At 38.6% G+C, this 22,836-nt stretch overlaps 1 protein-coding gene across 4 annotated transcripts; it reads left to right on the forward strand.

Annotated features, from left to right (window-relative positions):
• The first annotated feature begins 190 nt into the window (after nucleotides 1-190).
• Nucleotides 191-22,065, forward strand: LOC130745606 (uncharacterized). Of its 4 annotated transcripts, XM_057597955.1 has the most exons (17): nucleotides 191-661; nucleotides 916-1,676; nucleotides 1,753-1,827; nucleotides 1,924-1,986; nucleotides 2,625-2,801; nucleotides 5,882-6,451; nucleotides 6,572-7,327; nucleotides 8,570-8,851; nucleotides 9,003-9,158; nucleotides 10,009-10,376; nucleotides 11,338-11,815; nucleotides 11,930-12,256; nucleotides 12,979-13,747; nucleotides 13,868-13,926; nucleotides 20,289-20,756; nucleotides 21,179-21,217; nucleotides 21,755-22,065. In XM_057597955.1, exons 2-17 carry the CDS (start codon nucleotides 978-980, stop codon nucleotides 21,938-21,940), a joined length of 5,472 nt encoding a protein of 1,823 aa, XP_057453938.1. In that variant the 5' UTR covers nucleotides 191-661; nucleotides 916-977; the 3' UTR covers nucleotides 21,941-22,065. The 4 variants fall into 4 exon arrangements, with proteins under 4 accessions (XP_057453938.1, XP_057453940.1, XP_057453939.1 ...); XM_057597954.1 differs by lacking the exon at nucleotides 191-661 and having other exon boundaries at nucleotides 704-1,676; XM_057597956.1 differs by lacking the exons at nucleotides 191-661; nucleotides 21,179-21,217 and having other exon boundaries at nucleotides 701-1,676.
• The last annotated feature ends 771 nt before the right edge of the window (nucleotides 22,066-22,836 follow it).

The raw sequence follows: 22,836 nt of genomic DNA on the forward strand, positions 1-22,836 counted from the left end.
TGCAAGACTCGAGACACTCTAAGACCGAGTTACTCTTACCTTCGAAGATAGTAGTGCATAAACTCGAACAACCTTAAACAATAAAACAAGCCTAAATCAATACGAGTTCTAAAACGGAAGAAAATGAACCCAAACCCCCTATAGAACTTGCGACCAACAATTGGAAATAGAAGTTCGAAAATGTTTTTTGACACCCTAACTAGTGCTTGAACCCGCGGACCAAAAAGAGAGAAGGAGATGGATTTTCTTTCAAAACTCAAGCAAGGAACTAACATGATTTTCCCATAGAATTTTTCAGCAAAAGAAAGAGACATGTTTTCATAAACTTTTTCCTCAACAAAAGTTTATAAAAAGAGTAGTGAGATGAAGAGAGGTTGCCCAACAAGTGAAGAAAATGGATTGGAACTTACCCTTGTTGCTTGAGCAATAAGGAAAAGAAGAGCTTGAGCAATAAGGGAACTTACCCTTGATGCTTGAGTCGTGGTCATAAAGATGTCATCTGTGAGGTTAATTGCGCTGAGCTTATGAAGATGAAGAAAGCAGAAAATTCATGATAGTACTTATGGAGATCTGGGTTTGGCTCGGCAAGGAGTGGACGGCGGCGCTGAACTGTATTCGAAGAGATTGCAATGCTGTTGCAAACTATCTTACTAGATTGGAGGCGAGTTCTCTTCTTTGAATGTCCGCATTATGAAAGGCCTCAAATAGAATTGCAAAATTTTATTTTCAAGGACTCCACTTTTGTTTTCCATTAATTTTGGTTTCTCTTCAAATTTTCGAAGTAACTAAAAGAAATTTGCCAAGTGATCAATCAAAGGCCCTTGCTGTCAAAAAAAAAAAATTCCCCTTCAAATTCAACTCATGCTATCTAATTATCTATGCTTACTCCTTATATGATTTCACACTCCGTGCCAGTTTAGTTTCTGTTTGACGGTGGTGGTGACGGTGGTGGACACTGAATTGCACGGTTCCGATCAATGGACGCCGTCGTGAACGCGGCGGTGGAAGAGATATGCGCGCAGGTTGAAGAAGGACTCACCGTCTCAGCCCTATGGACCAAGCTCGAAGCCTCACCCTCTCTTCCTCTCTCCCCCTTCGACCTCCCTCTCTCCCCTTCCGTCAAGCGAGCCATATGGACCAACCTCCTCCGCGTCCCCACGCTCCGTTTCGAGCCCCAACCCTCCTCCACCGAACTCGAAGAAGCCGAGAATCTCAATCTCACGATCTTCGCCGCACAAACCCTCGTCGACAGCTTCGTCGGCCTCTACGGCGCACAAACCCTACAACAGGCTCAAACCCGCGTCCTTCAACTCCTCGCGAAAGCCAGAGCCAGCGGCGTCACGCAGAGTCGCCTCTCGAAGCTCTTGCGCATTGATGGCAACAGTTTCCATTACGTTCTGAGGACTCTTGAGTGCCAGGGCTTGATTCTCAAGCGCACTGCGCTTGAGAAGAAGAAACCAACCTCCTCGTTTTCTGGCATTGCAACTACTAATTTGGTGTTCTTGCGTCGCTATGCCGCGAAAGTTACCTCTCATCAGAGGTTTGAACTTGACCACTTGGAGGAGGAAGAGGAGGAAGAAGAGGAAGGATCCGCGACGCCAAAAGACATGCTTCTTAAGGATTACGCGCCTCAGATGAATGCTATTCGCGAGAAGCTAGCAATAGCGAATGGCAAGGTTGAATTTACCAACTAACTTAACTGTTGATGCTGGCTCATCTTGTTTGGTAATGATTTTTTCCTTGTTATTCTAGGTTCTTCTTGTGTCTGATATTAAGAAGGATCTTGGTTATACCGGATCGGCCAAGAGACACAAAGCTTGGAGACAAGTATGTTATTTTTTTATTCGAGCTCTGGGGTTTTGATTGTGTTTTTCTGTTATGTAGCTCTAGATTGCCTTATTACTCTTTGCATTGTGTGAACAGATTTCTCACAGGTTGAAAGTGAATGGTATTGTGGAGCAGTTTGATGCTAAGGTGAATGGCAAGGTTAGTTAATTTATGCCGGTTTATGACGATTGTCTCTGCTCCATTGCTTTTATGTTTCAAATTCTGTTTGATGAATGGTGATTTGGGTTTCTTCGGAATGGAATTAACTCATTGATGTCTCTCTTGGCAAGCATTAGAAATCTTCTCCTTATGGGAAGTGAGTTCAACTTTGCAGCCAGCCACACTGCATGCATTATAAAAAATAAATAAGCAGTCACATGAAGGGCAAACACGGTTTGTTTTTGGTTTCAGTTTCTTCACATCCCTGAATTTCTAATAGCCTCTTTTTCTGTTCCAAGAATAATGAACCAGATTCATCTTTGAATTGCCTGAAAACATACAGTGTGATTATTTTGGGGTTCTATGTTATAACACGATCCTCCCAAATAACATGAACTGGTGACAAACTCTCCACTACTCATGTGGTGCGATGTGAGATTGATATTGAATGCCTGAGTAACCAAGCCTTGTTTCTGCTTTTTTAGTATACCTTGTGTTTACAGAGTCAAGTGGCACTATATATGTAAATTGAATCATTCTATACTTTGAAGTTTGAACATTAACTTCTTTTTCCGGCCATAAGTTAACCTAACTTGGTTGCGATGATATTGTAGCCTTATGTTTTTACTTGTTTGCAGATTGAGGCTTGCCTACGGCTTATTGACCCAATAACTACTGGATCTGGAAATGATGACAAAAATTCAAATTCTGGTAAAACATGTCAAGTCATTGGTCAGTTTGTGGAGCTTCCCGTTGAGCACCAAATTTTTGATATTATTGATGCTGCTGGATCAGATGGCATTACTTTGAAGGAGGTACACATTTTATTCTAATGTTACCTTCCTGGTAGGATATTAAAAGATTTCATTATTTCAATGCCAAGAAAAGAGAAATAATTATACAAAAAGTTAGAAGCTATTTATGTTGTCCGGACATTAATAATTATGAGACAGATTAAAGGTGGGTTATTCCTTTCTAAAAGCATTTTGATAAGCTTGCTGACCAATTTTATGTGTAACCTTATTTTGTTGTTACTCAGAGAAGATGTCAAGGAAATATTTGGCAATGGTATATAATTTGTGATTTTAAATTTGCAACCGACAATAAAATGGCTGTAGAGAATGAGATATACTTGTAGAGTTTGTGAAATTTAAGCAGATTGACTATCCCCTCTTGAAAATGGTCTTTGAGCTTGAAGCATGAACAGGACATAAGGTCACCCAGACTTTGTGATGGAGTTTAAGTTAGGGTGCAAGTGGAGATTGAAACCCCTGATTATTTTAGCCAAAAAGACTCCAAAACTATGTTAAGCAACTAACTACTGAAAATGCTTAAGTTGGAAGCATATTGGACTAGTCTATCAAGATTCGTGGAGTGGAAAATTATTTGAATGGCAATCTCCAAGACAATGTTTCTCCTTGTGAAGAGATGATGATGAAGAGTGTCTTTTGTTTTCCTGGTACAATCGTGATTCCTCCTTGCGCTCTCTTTCTGCCTGTCCCTAGTTCTTTAGAAGTTTCTTCTTTAGCAGTTAAACCTAGGTGTCCTCTTTAGGCTGATAGGTATTGAAAAGAGATTAAGTTATATTACAGGAAATATAGAAGAAATCTCTTTGGTAGTCACAAAATTACTAGTGTTCGAGAGCCAGTCTCTCCCTAAGACTTTTATGCCGAATTTCTGGATGAATCCTAACAGCTGATACAACTCCTAATAAATAACTACCCTTGGACAGTTTTGTATTCAAACATAATTAATTAACTAGTAAAATTAACTACTAATAACTAACCCCAAATTTCTAAGCACTCTTAAGTGCCCCTTAACTGCCTGCAGCAGTTGGGCGCCCTCCTTCCCCATGCTTCCTTGGCTGCGCCGTAGTTCCAAAGATGGCAGTGGCTGCTGTGCCACCCTCTGTGGTGGTGGCTGGCCTGAATTTCATCCTTTTACAGCTGTATACATGTATGATTGTGGTCGCCTCTAGCATAGGCCCAACCCATAAAAAGAAATAAAGAATTAAAGAGTCCAATACCATCTACATAAAAATAACCCAAAAAAAATATCTAAAACTAAAAAATAATAAAATTACTAACAATGCAATTTAAAATATAAATTAGGAATATATATATATATATATATACAGTGTAATTAATCGCGGATCGCGGCAAATCGCGATGAGCCCAAAATCCGCTATGACATATAACGGATAGCGTAGCGGGCAAATAGCGGAAACCGCATAGCGGTTAAAATAAGTAAAGTTTTATATAAAAAATAGCTTGTCACAAGCTATTATTTCAAAAAAAAAAACTGCTGCACAAAATAAAAACAAGACATGTAATGAAAATGCATGAAATAACCATTCATAACTCAAAAATATTAAAATATCCAAGGCAGTTCCAAATAACCAGACATGGTAAACTCAAAACAGTGAAAATAAAAACACAAAACCAGTCACTGTAAACTCAAAACAGTGAGAATAAAAACACAAAAAGGTTCAGGTTTCCTAATTTAATGCCCCAATCAACAATGAGGAAGAGAGAAAGAGAATTCAGAAGAGAGCGTAAGGAGAATGAAGTGAATAGGTCTTAATAAAGGGAAAAAAAAACGTTCAGGTTTCCTAATTTAATGCCCCAATCACCAATTTCCTAATTCAATGCTCCAATTAACCAATTTCCTAATTCAATGCACCAATCAAGCAATTTCCTTATTCGATGCTCCAATCAGCCAAAAAAAACGTTTAGGTTTCCAGGAAATCCGCTATTTCCGCTTCAGTGTCCATAGCCGCTATGGCTTTCGCGGCCGCGATTGCGTTTATCGCGGTGGCCGCGACGTCGCGGCGTCGCGATCGCGCCAGCCCTAAAATCCGCTACGTTATAACGGCATAGCGCCGTTATAACTGCTATTTGATTACACTGTATATATATATATATTAATCTATAATAAAGATGCATGGTCCTAATAATATTAAATGTAAAATGAAATGAAAAGTAATATTTAAAATATGCACATACCACACAGTCACAGCTGTTATTGTTGTGTGGGTTAAAGTTAAACGCAGTTTAAGGGTTCTGGCAATTAGTTAAATAGGGGGAATGGTTTGTGGAAAGGGCATCCCATTAAATTTTCTCGAAAAACTGAGCTACTCAGTTGTGAAGGGAGTTTCTCTAATGAAGTGGAATTTTCCTCTTGTTACTTTCATCAAATAAGAATGATTATTTCTCCATTTTATCTTTCTTTCCTCTAAGTTTCTATCATGAGCTGATAGGACTCAGCTCATTTAAATCCTTTAGGGACTGTGTTATGTTTATGGCTTCTATTTGGTATTATGTGTAGAGTTGCTTCTGGGGAGTTGCTACCTCTGATATGCAGGGAGAAAAAGGGGGCAGGCATAAATTAGACGGAGTAACTGCTTTTGCTTCCCACAATGGGAACTGATAGGTTTTTAGCTCATTTAAATTCTATAGGGGACTATTTTTGTTCATGGCTTCTATGCTGAGCCTTGCTTCTGGGGAGTTCCTAGGTTTGATATGCAGAGAGAAAGGTGGGGTGGGAAGGCTTGGCTGCACTATTTTGCTTCTAGTTCTTTTTATGCTACTCTGGATCTTGGAGGATATCTTACCCGCTACCCCATTCTATTCTCTCCTTTCTCTGTAATTTTCTTTTCCTATAAAAAAAGTTTTACTTAGCCTGCTTTTTTTCTTCATTTGGGACTGTGCCGGTGTTTGTCTCCTGTATGCTTGTGTGAACTTTTTAGCTGTTCAACTGCAATGAGCTTCATCTTTTCTCTTCAAATGAAGTTTTTTTCATTTTCCTTTTCAGGGCTGGTTCTCAAAGATGCTTTCTTAAATGTGCTAATGTTGCCTTTCCTCTACTAATTTATTTCGATGCTTCTTCTTAACAGATCTGCGAGAGGCTAGGGATTGAACTAAAAAAGAGCCACCTTCGACTCGTAAATATGTGCCATAGATTTGGAATGAAAGTGCAGGAAGAACACTGCCTGAAAACGAAGACAATTCGTGTTTGGACATCTAAAAATTTCAACCCTGAACCAGAAGTTGCACTCATTCGCAAGCTTGATGAAAATAAAATAATAGACCAACATGTCCCAGAAAGTTCTTTAAAATTATTATCTGAGTTTGATGCTTCAGCTTTCAATGGAGAACTTGTTGACCTTGCCAAATCAAAAGATATAGGTACTGGTGCAAAACCATCTTGTGTATCTCCAAAAAATTCAGAGTCTAACTATGTTGAAACACCAACTGAGTTGCAAGAGTTGCCACTTGAGCATAGGGGTGCTGTTTCTAACAGCAAATCGGTCAGTTTATCAACAGAAGCAGAGGTTGGGACATCAGGAGCTTTTCCATCTGATGTATTGAAGCCATTTTCTACTGGATCATCTCAACAATGTGCAAGTTTATATTTCACTTTGGATAACACTAGAAGGGCAAATAGGATACTAGAAAGACTGAAGGTCTCTACTCTGTCATATTTTTATATTATGAATCCTACTGCTGATGTAGCAAGTCTTTATTGCCTTAAAATTTTCACTCTCAAAATTCTAAGCATCTGTTTTCTGTTTTTACTAGTGCAGGATGAAAGGTTTATTTTGAGATCAGAGATAACTAGGTGGCTTAGTAGCTTTGAGAAAAGTAAGACTACAAAATTGGACCGCAAGACTATAGACCGAATATTGGCTAAACTTCAGGAACAAGGGCTGTGCAAATGCATAACAGTACATTCCCCTGTTCTTACTGAATACTCAAGGACAAAAGATTCTACGGTGGTTGTGCATCCATCCGTAAGTCTATCTCCTGAGTTATTTGATGATATTCAAGATAAAGTGAGATCATTTAATAATTTTATCCGCAGCAAAAGTACTTCTCATCAGAAAAATGATGAATTGATACCTGTAATGGAAGGCATTCAGAAATCTCAAAGCCTTCTAATTCCTGGTCAGCGGGCTGGAAAAGCAGAAAGCATTTTTGCTAATGGCTTTATATTAGCCAAAATGATCCGTGCAAAGCTTCTGCACAGTTTTCTTTGGGATTATCTGCATAGCTCAGCAAGCCATGATGATGCTTTATCATCGAAAATTTGTGTCAATCAGTTAACTAATAATCCTCACAGTAGCAGCAAACCATTTTCTCTAGAATCAGCTATTAAAGCAATTCCAGTTGAACTATTCTCGCAAGTTGTTGGATGCACTAACAAATACGAAGAAATAGTTGAAAAGTGCAAGCTGGGCTTACGTCTATCTGACCTTCCTCTTGAGGAGTACAAGCGTTTAATGGATACTTGTGCAACTGGAAGGCTGTCATTAGTTATTGACATTTTAAGGCGGTTGAAGGTATTTACGTTAACTGTTCAGTAATTTGAGGTCTTTGTTTTTTTTGGAATGCTTTAAAATTTATCTTCTGCAATTTCATTAGTTTTTGGAACTGCTTCATGATTTATATCTTAATAAAGGTTTTGGGAATGGTGGACTACATGCTTAGTGGTATCACTGTAATGGTTTTTGCGAAAAAATTATTGCTGAAGTTTTGTAAGAGTGAGCTTGCATTTTTCTTCAAGATATTTCTTTGGCCCTAAGCTTGCTCTTTATGGCATCTTTTTGGTTTTCAGGTTGTTTCTGTTTCTAGATATTTGCTCGAACTGCCAATACAAAGATTTGGCAGCCATGCTATATTTTTTAGTACTTATTCCTTTTTAATATAGAATTTTCCTTTTTAGAGGGTAGCTTATCCTCCCCCTACCTTTTCTTCTTTCATCTCATAAATTTTTTATGACGTTTTAATTTGTCTGTGAAATCATTTCATCTGCTGGCTCCTTTGCAGAAAATTTCGCAGCATATTTTTTGTAGATTTAGTTAGCCAATGATTAATTAAATCAAAACTTCTCCTTCATGAGCTTACAATATGGAATCTGAGTGGTGTATTTGTAGTAAGAAAAGGATCCTAATCATTGGGCATGAGAAGGGCCATATTTATAATACATAGATATAAAGAAAGGGAATATAATTAATGTTGTATGATTGGCTGCACTGCTGTTATTAAAAAATGATAATCATATACTTAAGAAAACTGGAGAAAATGAAAACCATTTTACTTGACAAACTGCTAGAGTATTATAAGTTTGTCATAAACCAATATACCTGAAATATGCTACATCCTTCAGCTCATTGCTTCCTGAAACTTGAATGCATTTGTTGTTATTCTTAACATAGCTATTTGGCCATTTTTTTAACCCCCACTTAGGGATTTTGTATGCCAGCATTTTTATTTGGTTATTTCATTTGAGTTTAGGTGACTGCAAATATAATTAAAGTTGGATTTAATTCTGTTAATCTTATTTGTTACTTCATAATGTATTGTATCTTGGATAAGATTACTCTTTTACTGCCATTGTAAAAATAAGTTTCTGAAAGTCAAAGAAAAGAAAGCTGCAAATTAGAGGATAATAAGTCCCCCAAAACAGAAAGTAAGAAACTGCAAGGGAACACAAAAGTAGAAGGTTAACTGAACTGAGTAAGGTTACTATTTACATTGAAAAATTTAAATGATGCCTGCTTGATGTGGGTTTATTTGTGTAGCTGATTCGGATGGTAACTGATTTGCAATCTAGAGATGGAGTTAAATCCCCAGATACGTTCACACACGTGATGGAACTTAGGCCTTACATCGAGGAACCCCTTTCAAATGCTGCATCATCTTTAAATTTTATGTCTCTTGATCTTCGACCAAGAATCAGGCATGATTTTATTCTGTCCAATAGAGATGCAGTTAAGAAATATTGGCAGACATTAGAGTACTGCTATGCTGCTGCTAATAAGAAATCTGCTTCATATGCATTTCCTGGATCTGTGGTCCCTGAGGTAATCTCCAAGTCTGTTTACTATAGGCAACTTCAAAAGCTCTAAGTTTTGGTGCCTTAAATCAAGTTCCTGCTTAATATTATATTTTGATGCCACAGTTCCAGTCCAACTTTAAATATAGTATACTTTTTTGTTTTGTTTACATTGTTAGGTTTTCCGCACCCGTTCATGGGCATCTACTCGTCTCATGACAGCTGAACAACGTGCTGAGCTTTTGAAGCGTCTAACAAAGGATGATCTTGGTGAAAAGATTTCATATAGGGACTGTGAGAAGATCGCAAAGGAGCTAAATCTTACCTTGGAGCAGGTTAGATGTTTCAAAATCTGGTTTTTGAAAAATGTAATATCAGCATCCCCCCCCCCCCCCCAACCCAAAGAATCAATATCAGGAGGTCTTTGTGTCCGCAAGGGAACATGGATTTCAGTATTTCACAGTCCGCAGTCTTGTCTCCATTAAATACTCACTGGTGCAGATTATCTGGCCTAATTAAACTGTTACATGTATATCATTCTTAGATTCTGCCTCAATACATTTTTAGTACTATTTTGTATTTATCCGAGAAAGCATGGTTTTCTAGTTGAAAAAGAAACATTCGTAGATCAACTATAGTGATAAATGTAATGGCTTATCTAGGATTAATTAATCATGCATATTAACAATGCGGGCCAGTTCTCTTCTTGAACCTGTTGTTTTTTGTTGAGAATCATGAATAGGATAGAATTTGATAGAAAATGAAAATTCTGTATTGTGTATTTTCTGGATGAATGAGAGAGTTACAAATCATCTAAAATATATAGCCTGATGAGGCTTACAATGGAAGCTAACAGAAAGCTAGTAAGCTCGAACTAACTAACAATCAACTGAGCAGCTGTACTGAAAACTAGTTGTTACATCTCAAAGCACTAAACAGAGTTCAACAAATTAACCAAGACTACAACATTTCTTTTTGTTTTAGAGACACAAGGTATGGTAGATTACACTGAGAGCTGTCAGTGGGAAGTGAACTTGAATTTAGAACTTCAAATAAGGATTTTTTTTAGTGTAGTAATATTTAGCTCATTTGAGTATTGTTGCTACTGTTTACTGTTTCCAGATGAGTGATTGTTGCTATTGTTTCCAATATGTACTTATTTTTAAAATTTAATGACACTTGCAGGTACTAAGCATGTATTATAGCAAGCGTCACCATTACCCAAATCAATTCAATGATGAAGAGAATGAGAATAATTCACTTGAGCGCGAAGGTAGTTCATCTCGTCGCAGGAAAGAAATATCTACTGAGTGCAGGCCAACAAAGTATGCAAGAATTGATGCAGCAACTGACATTGTGGGCATGCCTATGGAAGAACAATATAATTTGGGAATCCATTCAGGAAAGCATGCTACTCAAAGGCAAGAGTTTGAGGAGGATAATAATGAAGTTGAGGGTTCTCAAGACTGTTATCCCCGTATTAGCCAGTGTCTCTTAACCAAAATGAAGCCAACACGCCAAAGGAGATTTGTCTGGTCAGACGACACTGATAGGTAGGGATCCTGTTAAACGGTAACCCCCAAAAATGTTGTTTTACTGTATGTTATAGTGGGTGTGGAAGTAATGGCTCTTCGAATATGGTTCATTTAGATATTCAATACAGCTTCCTGTTGCATGCATTTTTAGCTGTAGTATTACTTGGTTTTAGTTGTTTCTTTAATTTGCACAGTTTCTGCTTTTCCTTTTATTTGTACAGTTGTATTTACCTATTTCTGTTTGTGTGACAGATTTATTTCCCCTAATTCTTGAATAGTAATTAATAGGATATATGTTCACTTTTCTATAGTATAGTTGTAATTTTAGTCTACTTCAAAATCATCTGAAGTAATACAGTTTTCCATCTATTCCCTTTTAACTTTATTTTATTGGGAAGCAATGAATATGATATGAACCAACTATCCCAAAAGGTTAAACTGTTGGGTGCACATGAATGGTTTTTAATTAATATTTCTAACACGCCCCCTCATGCAAGAGCCCATTGAACTTAAAGCGTGGCCAATGTATATCCCCACCTACTTGGTGCTCGAAATTCAACTTTTTATTAGAACAATGGGATTAACAAGGATTGAACTCTACACCATTGGTCGTGGACTCTGATACCTTGACATGAACCAACTATCCTAAAAGCTTAAGCTCTTGGGTGAAGACACATGGATGATTTTATTATATTTCTAACAAAATACATTAACTGTATCTTCTTATGCTATTGTCATTAATAGTGGCTCCTGTAATGCAAGATTAAATTAAAAAGTTTTTGAAGGCTTTATTTTTTAGACACAAGCATCTTGTCATATTTATTGCTATTTTTGTGATAAATTTTCACCAAATTTATCTGTGATTATTGTTCCATATAATTAAGACTTAAGAGCATAGATTTTTTTTTTCACCTCTACTGGGCTACAGACATGATATTTTCCACCTTGTCTTAGTTTCTATGGTTGTATCTTATTTCAGGCAGATGGTGATCCAATATGTGAGACACCGTGCTGCTCTTGGTGTCAAATATCATCGCATAGAATGGGCCTCGCTTTCTGATCTTCCAGCTCCTCCAAGAACTTGTAGGAGAAGAATGAATTTGCTGAATGGCAACTTAAGATTTAGGAAAGCTGTGAATAAACTCTGTAACATGCTCAGTGAGCGATATGCAAAGCAGCTGGAGAAGTCTCAGAACTTGTCATTGAATAAAGATGATTGCAGACAATTTGTGCGACCCCAGTCAAGTAAAGGTGTACAAAATATTTTAAGTCCTGCTGTTGAAATTCAAACGACAAGTCTAAATGGAGAAGCTTGGGATGACTTTGAGAACAAAAGTATCAAGACAGCCCTTGATGAGATTTTTCGCTGCAAGATGATGGCTAAGTTGGAAGCCTCCTCCCAAAAAGTTCAATCACAATATGAAGAGTGGTCAGATGTGAATGAAAATGATGGATATGTAATTCTCAAAGACTTGAATAATGGATTGTGTTCTTTCGTTATATAATTCATGTTATATTCTTACAATTATTCTGGAACTTGTCTGACTAAATGAATCATTTTTTGGGGGCAGGAATCTCAAGAAAAGGAAATCACATCAGCTATTCCTGGCGAGATTGCTAAGAGCCCTCATGGGAAACCCCATACAATTTCTGCTCAAAAATCACATCGTCGTCGGCCTGATAAGAAATTTACTAGGTCTCTGAATAACAAGGCTATTGTTTTTGAAAAAGTATACAAATCATTGGCCGTTTCAAATGCGGTGGAGCTATTTAAGCTTGTTTTTCTGAGCACCTCAACAGGTCCACAGGCACCAAATTTACTAGCAGACATTCTACGGCATTACTCAGAGCATGATCTATGTGCTGCTTTTAACTACCTCAGAGAGAAAAAAACAATGGTAAGTCGTTCTTAAATTAATTGCATGCTATGAGACAGATCAGTTATGTGCTTAAATTTAGCCCTATATTGTTACACTTTCTAGTCATGTTTATATTGGTCATCATGAAATTGATAATATGAAGCGTGTTCATATGTTTGTGTAAGGCATAAAGTCAGGATTATGTTTTCTCATCATGCTTGCCCATATTATAGTGATTGTCTACTACTGAACTTCTTTGGCTCCAAACTCTCCTAGATGAGCTACTATGATCTGTAATTCTGTATAATGTGACAGGTGACATCTTAAGCATGGTTTCCCTCTCTTACAACCCAATCCTGCATGCACCAATGAAAATAGGAATATAAATCTGTTGTAGTAAAAAGATATATCAATCCCCAACTAATATAAAAAGGGAATAGATTCTGTCCTACATGCTCGGGCTTGAGAGGGAGTGTTGGTATGATTTATCTGATAACCCATGAAAATAGAAATAAAATTCTGTTTTAGTTAGGAGATATATCAATCCCTGAATTTTTATCATTTAGGTGTTTTAGATGTATTTATATTGTATCTAGTTGTAATTATAAAGTTGAGTGCTAGGGTTTCTCTCAAGCAAATGAAGCAATCCAACCAGTTCAAGTTATGTTTTTTCATTATTGCTGCCATTTATTTTAATTTAATTTGATTCTACATTTTGAGATTTTTGGCTACCTGATTTCTTTTTCTTCCCCCCCTGACAGGTTGAGGGCAACGGCAGTGAACGTTTTGAACTGTCACTACAGTTCTTGCACAGTGTTTCCAAGTCACCTTTTCCATTAAATACTGGAAAGCGAGCTGTTAAATTTTCTGCACGGCTGCAGGAAAGAGACAAAGATCTCATTGAAATGGGGACTAATCTTGCTGAAGATCTACAGTGTGGGGACATTTTTCATTTGTTTGCTTTAGTCTCATTAGGTGAACTTTCAATTTCCCCATGTTTACCAGATAATGGTGTAGGGGAGGCCGATGACTTGAGAAATGCAAAGCGTAAAGTTGATGCTAATGAGCCTTCCTTTAGTGATAAAGCTAAGAAACTGAAATCATTGTTTGGAACAGAAGGTGAAATTATTTCCCGCCGGGAAAAAGGTTTTCCTGGCATCATCATTTCTGCACGCCGTACAGCAATTTCAAGAACTGATATTTTAGATATGTTCATGGATGATGATAACAATGGCCAATGTTTTGATGCGAATTTTCAATTAAACACCGGCCAAAGTAGCAATGATTCACTTCCTGATCATATGCCAGAACTCTTTAACTCTTGTAACTCTGTACCAGTGGAAGAGAATCAAGTTGACTCGCCCTGGGAAGCTATGGCAGGCTATGCACGACGTTTGATGTTGGGACCTTCCAATCAAGAAGTACAAACCATGTGTGCTGATGTCTTCAGAGTTGTTTATGCTGCCATTCAGAAGGCTGGTGACCAAGGATTGAGCATCGAAGAAATTTCCCAACTTATAAAAGGGCCAGGTATTGTAAGTGCTGAGATTTAACCTAGTATATGGTTGACTTAAAATTGATTAATTTTTTTTTAATTATTTAAACTTCTCTGTGATAGTTTATTGTTTTATATGGCTTTATGTCTTTCAGGAGCAGGGGTAGATGGACTGATTGTTGATGCTCTTCAAGCATTTGGAAAAGCCTTAAAGGTACTCTCCCTTCCTTGGTCCAATGATTCATAGCATGCTTGGATTCCAGTCTGTTAATTGTGGTCTGCCCCAATGAAAAAGCTTTTTTTTTTTTTTTTTACTTATACTCAAATTATAGTTCGAGACTGAAATCATGTTCAAACACAACCCCGTCATTATTTCCTAAACATGTTATTTGTGGATGAAACTTAAGTTACACACCCCAAGCTATGATTTGTGGTGTGTAAACTATATACAAGTGTTAAAAATATAATATAAAACCATTCATATGTCTTCACCCAATAACTTAATCGTTTGAGATAGTTGGTTCACGGTGTAGTGTCGAAACCTTTATGACCATGTTGAAAACTCTATTCTATGAATCTCATTCTCATTGATTTTCAAAGTTACTGAATACAAGAGTGAATACTGTTTATATAGTGAACACTCTAGCTTGTCAATCAAGCTAACCAATCTTAACAAACTCTAACAAATGCAGTTATGACAACTCAGCATGACAGCTAAGCAAAACTAACTTTGACAGCTAGCATAACTAACTCTAAAATTGACTGTATACACAGTCAGCAGCTACTTAATAGTAGCTTCTAGTACACGGTCGGTATATGATGTACTCTAATAGACCCCCTCAAACTCAAGGTGGGTGAGAAGGAACTTTCTCAATCACATTGAGTTTGGAACGAAGAAGCTCAAACCGGGTAGGAGAGAGGGCTTTAGTGAAGAGATCTGCTAGCTGATCCTCAGAAGGAATGTGATGAACAAAGAGTGACTTAGCAAGAACTTTCTCCCGCACAAAGAAGATATCAAGCTCCATATGCTTAGTTCTGGTGTGAAGAACTGGATTATGAGTAAGAGCAACAGCCCCCATATTATCACAGAACACTCTTGGAGGAGTAAAGGGAACCTGAAGTTCCTGTAACAAGGATTGAACCCAAAGTAACTCTGCTGAGGTATTGGCCAAGCTGCGGTATTCAGCCTCTGTGCTAGACCTAGCCACCAAGGTCTGCTTCTTGGAGCTCCAGGAGACTAGATTGGGACCAAAAAAGACACAAGTCCCGGAGGTTGATCTTCTGTCATCAGGATCTGATCCCCAGTCAGCATCACAAAAAGCAACAAGGGGAACAGAAGTATGCAAGGAACAAGGTCTAAGATGAAGACCATGATGTAAAGTGCCTTTAAGATACCTAAGTATGCGTTTCACTGCCTTCCAATGATCTTCCAAGGGCTGACTGAGAAACTGACACACTTTATTGACAGCAAAACTAATTTCTGGTCTTGTCAAAGTAGCATACTGCAGTGCACCAACAATTGATCTGTATAGAGTAGGATCTGCAAAATAGTCTGAGCCATATTTGCTTAGTTTGGCACCTCCAATCATGGGAGTAGAAATGCCTCTAGCATCCCCCATTTCAGCTCTGTCAAGTAAATCAGTGATGTACTTTGTTTGAGTTAAAAGTAAAGACTGATCCTTCAAGTGAAGAACTTGTACTCCCAAGAAATAATCAAGCTGCCCCAATTGCTTCAAAGAGAACTCTGAATCAAGATTCTGAACCACTTGCTGAACCTGAGGCAGTGAATTGCCAGTGATGATAATGTCATCTACATAAACAAGAATGTAGATGCATCACCCTTTAGTGTAAAATGTGAACAAAGAAGGGTCACATTTGCTAGGAGCAAAACCATACTTTACTAGGGCTGCTCGCAGCCTCTCAAACCAAGCCCTTGGAGCTTGTTTGAGGCCATAGAGGGCTTTGTGCAGCTTGCACACAAGAGACCTATCTGCACATTGAAAACCAGAGGGTTGAGTCATATAGACTTCCTCTTGAAGTGCCCCATTGAGAAATGCATTATTCACATCAAGCTGATGAATGTGCCACTTCTTAGTGATGGCCAATGTGAGGATAATGCGAATAGTTATAGGCTTTACTACTGGAGAAAAGGTTTCAGAGTAGTCAAAACCTTTCACTTGATGATAACCCTTGGCTACCAACCTTGCCTTGTATCTATTGATGGTCCCATCTGGATTCTCTTTAATCCTGAATACCCATTTACAGCCAATAGGCTTCCTATCCTTAGGAAGAGGGACCAAAGTCCAGGTATCATTAGCCATTAAAGCATCATATTCTGCCTGCATAGCAGCTTTCCACTTAGGATCCTTAAGAGCTTGAGTAGAGGTTGTAGGTTCTGCCTGTGTGAGAAGTAAAGTAGGAAACAACCTTGGCATAACAATGCCAGACTTTGCCCTTGTTTGCATGGGATGAACATTCCCAATAGGCTGAGGAATAGCTCCAGCAGAAGACTCTGAGTGATTGTCCACTTGGTTGGCTGAACCAAAAGGTGAGGCAGGCATAGAAAAGGGACTAAGCTGCTGCTGTACTGAAGGGTCACTATGATGACTAGCCTCTGAAGATGAGGCAGAAGCTGCAGGAGGGTGTGAAACAGTAGCAGCAGGTTGCTCAGCAGTCACAGTAGGAGGAACAATAGGAATAACTGAAGAAACACCTTGGTCAGAACCAACAGCCTCAGAAGAGGGAAACATATGTGAGTATGGGAAGTTGAACTCATCAAAGACCACATCTCTTGAGACATAGATCTTACCCTCATTGTCCATACACTTGTAACCTTGATGTTGTGAAGAATATCCCAAGAACACACACAGCTTAGACCGGAGAGACAGCTTAGAGTGTGTATAAGGCCTTAAATGTGGATAACAAGCACAACCAAAAACCTTAAGCAGGTTGTAGTCAGGGTGTGTGTTAAAAAGCTTGAAATGTGGACTCATGTTGCCTAAAACTGAGGTAGGTAATCTGTTAATAAGAAAAACAGCTGCTAGAAAAGCATGATCCCAAAACTGATATGGCAAATGAGCATGTGCTAGCAAGGAAAGACCAGTCTCAACAATATGGCGATGCTTTCGTTCTACACTACCATTTTGATGGTGTGTATAGGGACAAGTTAGTCTATGAACAATCCCTAATTTTGTAAAATAGGGTGTGAGTGGTTTGAACTCTGTGCCATTATCAGTTTGTACAGACTTAAGTTTCAAGTTAAATTTCAATTCAACCATAGCTTGAAACTGGAGAAAAACAGAACATGTATCAGACTTCTTTCTCATTGGAAAAATCCAAGTGAAACGAGAGAAGGCATCCACACAAGTGAGAAAGTAAGAGAAACCACAAGAAGACTCAATAGAAGCAGGCCCCCATAGGTCAGCAAAAACCAGTTCCAAAGGTAAAGTATAGACAGTATTAGAAGAATGTGAAGGCAATCTATGTGACTTTGAAAGACAACATGCTGAACAAACAGTGAACTTTGTTTTATTAGGTACTGGAATATTACAAGAAGTTAAAGCTGAATGTAAAGCCTCATGATGAGGATGACCTAGTCTAGAGTGCCATAAACCATAAGAGGTTGGGCTTACAATAGTAGATGACTTGTTACTAGAACTAGGTAAAACAGCTGACAAGGCAGAAACTGAATCTGAAACAGCAACTGGAGGCAAGGAATTTGGAACTTGAACAGAAGAACTCTTGGAAAGAGAAGGAGTGTGCATGCCTTCAAAGGCATACAAGCCATCTGGACCAACAAGACCTTTAAGAAGGACCCTAGAGGTGACCTGACATTTCACAACACAAAAAGAGGAGTGAAACTCAAAGTAAACATGATTATCTCTTGCAAATTTACTCACACTAACCAGATTTTTGGTTATATCAGGAACTAAAAGCAGATTTTTGAGAGTGAGTGTTGTGTTAGGAAGATAGGGAGAGGGAAAAGAAGCAGATCCTATAGAGAGGATTGGCAAACCTTGTCCATTCCCCATGAAGATGTGATCATTACCAGCAAGAGAAACACTATCTGAGACAACTGATGCATCATTAGTCACATGGTGAGTGGCATCAGAATCAGGGAACCAAGTGCTCAGATTTGCTGAAGCAGAAGAGCCTCCTGCTTGTGATGGACCAGTAATCATAGCTTGAGGTGGTCTTGCATTGTAATTCCCAGATCTGTGCCCTCCACTTGTGAACTGAGAAGAGGATGAATTATTCCAAGGTGTACCAGCAAAAGGATGAAAACCAAACTGCTGAGGACCAAAAGGAAATCCTGGAAAAGAAGAACCAGGTCCAGAATATTGCTGTTGTCCAAACTGAGTTGGATTTCCAAACTGAGGAGAACCACAGTAAGGAGAGAAACCAAACTGAGGCATAGAAACCATAGGGAAATTAGGAAATTGCATTCCATAGCCTGAGTTCATGCCAAACATGCCAGAAGAAGGAGTGGAAGAAGCACGATGATAGCAGATACTGGCATCATGACCATACTTCTTGCAGATCTGACATTGCACACTGCGATTGTTGCCTCTGCCTCCGCCACGTCCATTGTAGCCACCGCGAGAGTTGTTGCCTCCACCACGTCCATTGTAACCACCACGACCACGCGAATCAGAGAAACCACTGCGTTCATCACCGCGCTCATCAAACGAGCGCTCCTCATAGGAAGAATCAACGGAGCTGGAAGCATAATTTGCCTCAGAAGCCACCGGCGACGGCGTCGACGGTGGAGGTTGCGTCACTGGCGGTGGCGAAGCCTGCGTCAGTAGCGCCGATGGAGGATTCGCATTCAACTGACGAGATCGAGCGCGATCCAAACGCGCTTCATGTGCGATAATCATCGCCTCAACTTGCGTAACAGGAGTCGGAGCTTCACGATTATACACGATCGTCATGAGAGGACTATAGTCATCGGGAAGTCCATCGAAGACAGCTTCAAGGTGCTCGCGATAGGTGACGGGATCACCGATGGTGATCAACGCATTCACGATCGATTTGATGCGTTTGAGATATTCCGACGTGCTCTTCGATCCTTTGGTTATGGATCGCAACTCAGATCTGAGTTGCGTGCTCTGCACCAGTGAGTGCGCTTGGAAGAAATCGAGCACCGCCTCCCAGATCTGCCACGACTGAGTGCAATTGACCACCGTAGGAAGCACCGATGGCGAGAGCGAGGAGAGAAGCCATGTGAATAGAGCAGAATCTTGCTGCTCCCAAGCAAGATACGCAGGATTCTCAATGGCGTTCATGCGATCAACTTCATTGAGAAAGCGAGGTGGAATATCGGGACTGTTGAGGAAGTGCTGCAATCGATGAGTGCGAGCAATGCCTTCAACGTGTTGCTTCCATGAAAGGAAGTTAGTGTCATCAAGCTTCAGAGTAATCTTGTGAGTCAGAGAAGAAGCACTCGCAGCAACAGAAACTGGAACTGGAGTTGCAGGAATCGCAGTTCCTGAGCAGGTTCTTCATCAGCCATGGTGATGAAGTAGAAGAAGAGAAAAAATGAGAGAAAAATCTCAGGGATCGTACTGAGCTCTTGATACCATGTTGAAAACTCTATTCTATGAATCTCATTCTCATTGATTTTCAAAGTTACTGAATACAAGAGTGAATACTGTTTATATGAACACTCTAGCTTGTCAATCAAGCTAACCAATCTTAACAAACTCTAACAAATGCAGTTATGACAACTCAGCATGACAGCTAAGCAAAACTAACTTTGACAGCTAGCATAACTAACTCTAAGATTGACTGTATACACAGTCAGCAGCTACTTAATAGTAGCTTCTAGTACACGGTATATGATGTACTCTAATAGACCAAGTGGTCTAGAGTTCAATCCTTATTGTCCACATTATTCTAGTAGAAAGTTGAATTTCAGCCTAAGGTAAGTGGGCTGTGTGTTGTCCACGCTTCAAGCCCAATAGACTCTTGCATGAGGAGCATGTTATAAATATAATAAAAAACCTCTGAAGCACAAGTACGGCTAAATTCCTTCCTGCATATGCATTGTGTACACCTACCAGAATTAATTTCCAAAAAACATTTTTGGGTACCTCATGAGGACTCCTTAGGTAAACACACAAAACTATGTGGATTTGGGTCTTGTTTTCCTACTCAGACTTACTGATCCTTCTCCTTACATCAAACATACCTAAACCCCAAATTGCTTGCGGTGTTGTTCTTCGAAGTCTCCTGCTCAAGCATCCGTCATTCCCATGTCCTCTCTCTTGCCATTCATGCGTCCTGCATGTTTCTTCTCTATAGCCGAACTGTCTTTTCCAGCATTTGTAGCTCATGTTCCTTCTCCGTGCCTCCTTTTCTCTAGCTTTTTCAATTATTCTTTCTATGCGCAATTTGACATAGTATATAGAAATTTTTCCCTTGGCTCTTCTCATGTGGTTTGAATCATAAAATGGTACACTGCATATTGGAATACTGGAATGTATGTGGTCAGTGGTCAGGAATGTGGTTTTCGTAGTTCTTCTATATGCAGTTTGAAAATTTGTTGTCTAATTATGTTCTGTTGATGTACAGGTCAATGCTTATGATTCTGTTCGTGTTGTTGATGCTTTATATCGTCACAAGTACTTTTTGACACCTGTGTCTGGTTTTCGTCATCGTGTTGTTCAACCTTCCTCAACCATTGAGAAAAGTGATGATACATGTAATCTTTCCAAATCAGAAGAATGTGATACTGTTTTTGCTAACCTTTTGGGAGAAAGAAACGCTGGTGTTGATGATGTGCACAAAGTGACAATTCTTAATCATCCATGTGGGGATGTGGATCCTGAAAGTCGAGGCTGTAATGAAAGCTGCACTGAAGACAGACTTGGCACATCTAGTGTGGATGGCGAAAACGAAATGCTTACATTTTCTACTGGTGAGTTATGTATGCCAATATTGCCATGGATCAATGGAGATGGGACCATCAACAACATTGTTTACAAGGGTCTGAGACGTCAGGTCCTTGGAATAGTGATGCAAAACCCAGGGATGTTGGAGGTACATGAATCTTTAAACTGTTATTTGAGTTTTAGTATATTTTAATTTGCACTGCATATAACTTTGAAGTCAGGTTGCTAGTGAGTGTATTTGAATACTAATATTTTGCACTGGTCCAATTTTGATTTCCCCACAGCTTAACTTAAAGGGCCTAAGGAAAATACTAAAAGGACTAACTATATAATAATTGGGTGTGTACTGTCTTTGTTTTACGACCTTAAATTGTTTGTGGTTTCAATTCAGCAAATACCAGTTTTTAAATATTAAAGCAAAAAATGTTGAATGAAACGTTGTAATGCAGGGTGACAGCTTTACTTATGTTAAATATAATAATCCTGGGATGCAAATCAAGTTATATCTATTTTAGTACTTCAACAAGAAAGGGAAAACAATGACAATTTCATTTTTTATCTTTGTATCAGGATGACATTCTACATCAGATGTATTTGTTGAACCCCCAGGTATTCTACCAAGATTTAAATTTTCTAAAACTTCTATTCTGAAATTGCTAGTCTCTAGTTTCATGTTATCTTCTTTCAGAAATAGTAATTACCACCAGTAATCTTTAACTCAGTCGGGATAACCTGATTGAGGGAAGTATGTTATAAGTTATTTCCATTTTTTAGAATCATTTCAAGGTAAGAAATAGTGGATAACTCTTTTCCAGAGGTATACTGAAACCTGCCACCCCACCCTACTAGTTTCAAATTATGAAAAAGCCCCAGGTCTTTTCAGAATCTATTCCATATAACTAATGTCTGGATAGTCAATATTGGTTTTGGTTTAAATCTAATCTTGACCATCCATATATAGTCAAGATTAGCTCTTAGCGAAAGAAAGTGGTATAGTCAATATTGGTTTTGGCTTAAATCTAATCATGACCATCCTGCTGATTATATACCTAGACTTTAATATGATTTTGTTTATTTTATTGCTGCCTGTGTTTCCTTGTGTGTGCTCTCTTGTTGAGTGTAAATACTGATTGGAGTTTCTAACAGAGCTGTAGAACTCTTCTGGAATTGATGGTTCTGGAGAAACACCTAATTGTGAGGAAAATGCATCAAAACATATCTGGCGGGGGACCCTCCATGCTACAGGGTCTCATTGGAAGCAAATCCAGTCAGTCAAAGTTGATTTCCCGAGATCATTTCTTTGCCAATTCCATGAGCACTTCCTTGTTGTAGGGAATCTGTGGTGTGGACATGTAAAACCAAAAGCTATCAATGTGTATATATGCGCGAACTCATGTATCGACAATTTTGGATATCGTCTTCAAAGTTTATATTTGGGAGAATTACATATTAGACAATCCTAGTAATATATTTTCAGCTTTGGATTTTGGATAGCATTGGGTGCTATCCTGGATTAGTAAACCCTGGTTTATAGTGGGTTTGAATACAAGATAGAGTTAAAAATGAAAGTGCTTTTTCTTAATTCAGTTCCATTTACTTTTTTGCTTTTGAAAGAGGGAAATGTGTTTTTTTAGTTAAAACAACTTATATCTAAACGTGTTTATGTTTGAATTTGAAACTGTCCAAGGGTAGTTATTTATTAGGAGTTGTATCTGCTGATAGGATTCATCCAGAAATTCAGCATAGAAGTCTTAGGGAGAGACTGGCTCTCGAACACCAGTAATTTTGTGACTGCCAAGGAGATTTCTTCTATATTTCCTTTAATATAACATCTCTTTTCAATACCTATCAGCCTAAAGAGGACACCTATGTTTAACTGCTAAAGAAGACACTTCTAAAGAACTGGGGACAGGTAGAAAGAGAGCGCAGGGAGGAATCATGATTGTACCAGGAAACAAAAGACACTCTTCATCATCATCTCTTCGCAAGGAGAAACATTGTCTTGGAGATTGCCATTCAAATAAATTTTCCACTTTACGAATGTTGATAGACCAGTCCAATATGCTTCCAACTTAAGCATTTCCAGTAGTTAGTTACTTAACATAGGAGTCTTTTTGACTAAAAAAATCAGGGGTTTCAATCTCCACTTGCACCCACTTAAACTCCATCACAAGGTCTGGGTGAGCTTATGTCCTGTTCATGCTTCAAGCTCAAAGACCATTTGCAAG

Source organism: Lotus japonicus, chromosome 3 (genome assembly GCF_012489685.1).
Source record: "Lotus japonicus ecotype B-129 chromosome 3, LjGifu_v1.2".
Lineage (NCBI taxonomy): Eukaryota > Viridiplantae > Streptophyta > Magnoliopsida > Fabales > Fabaceae > Lotus > Lotus japonicus.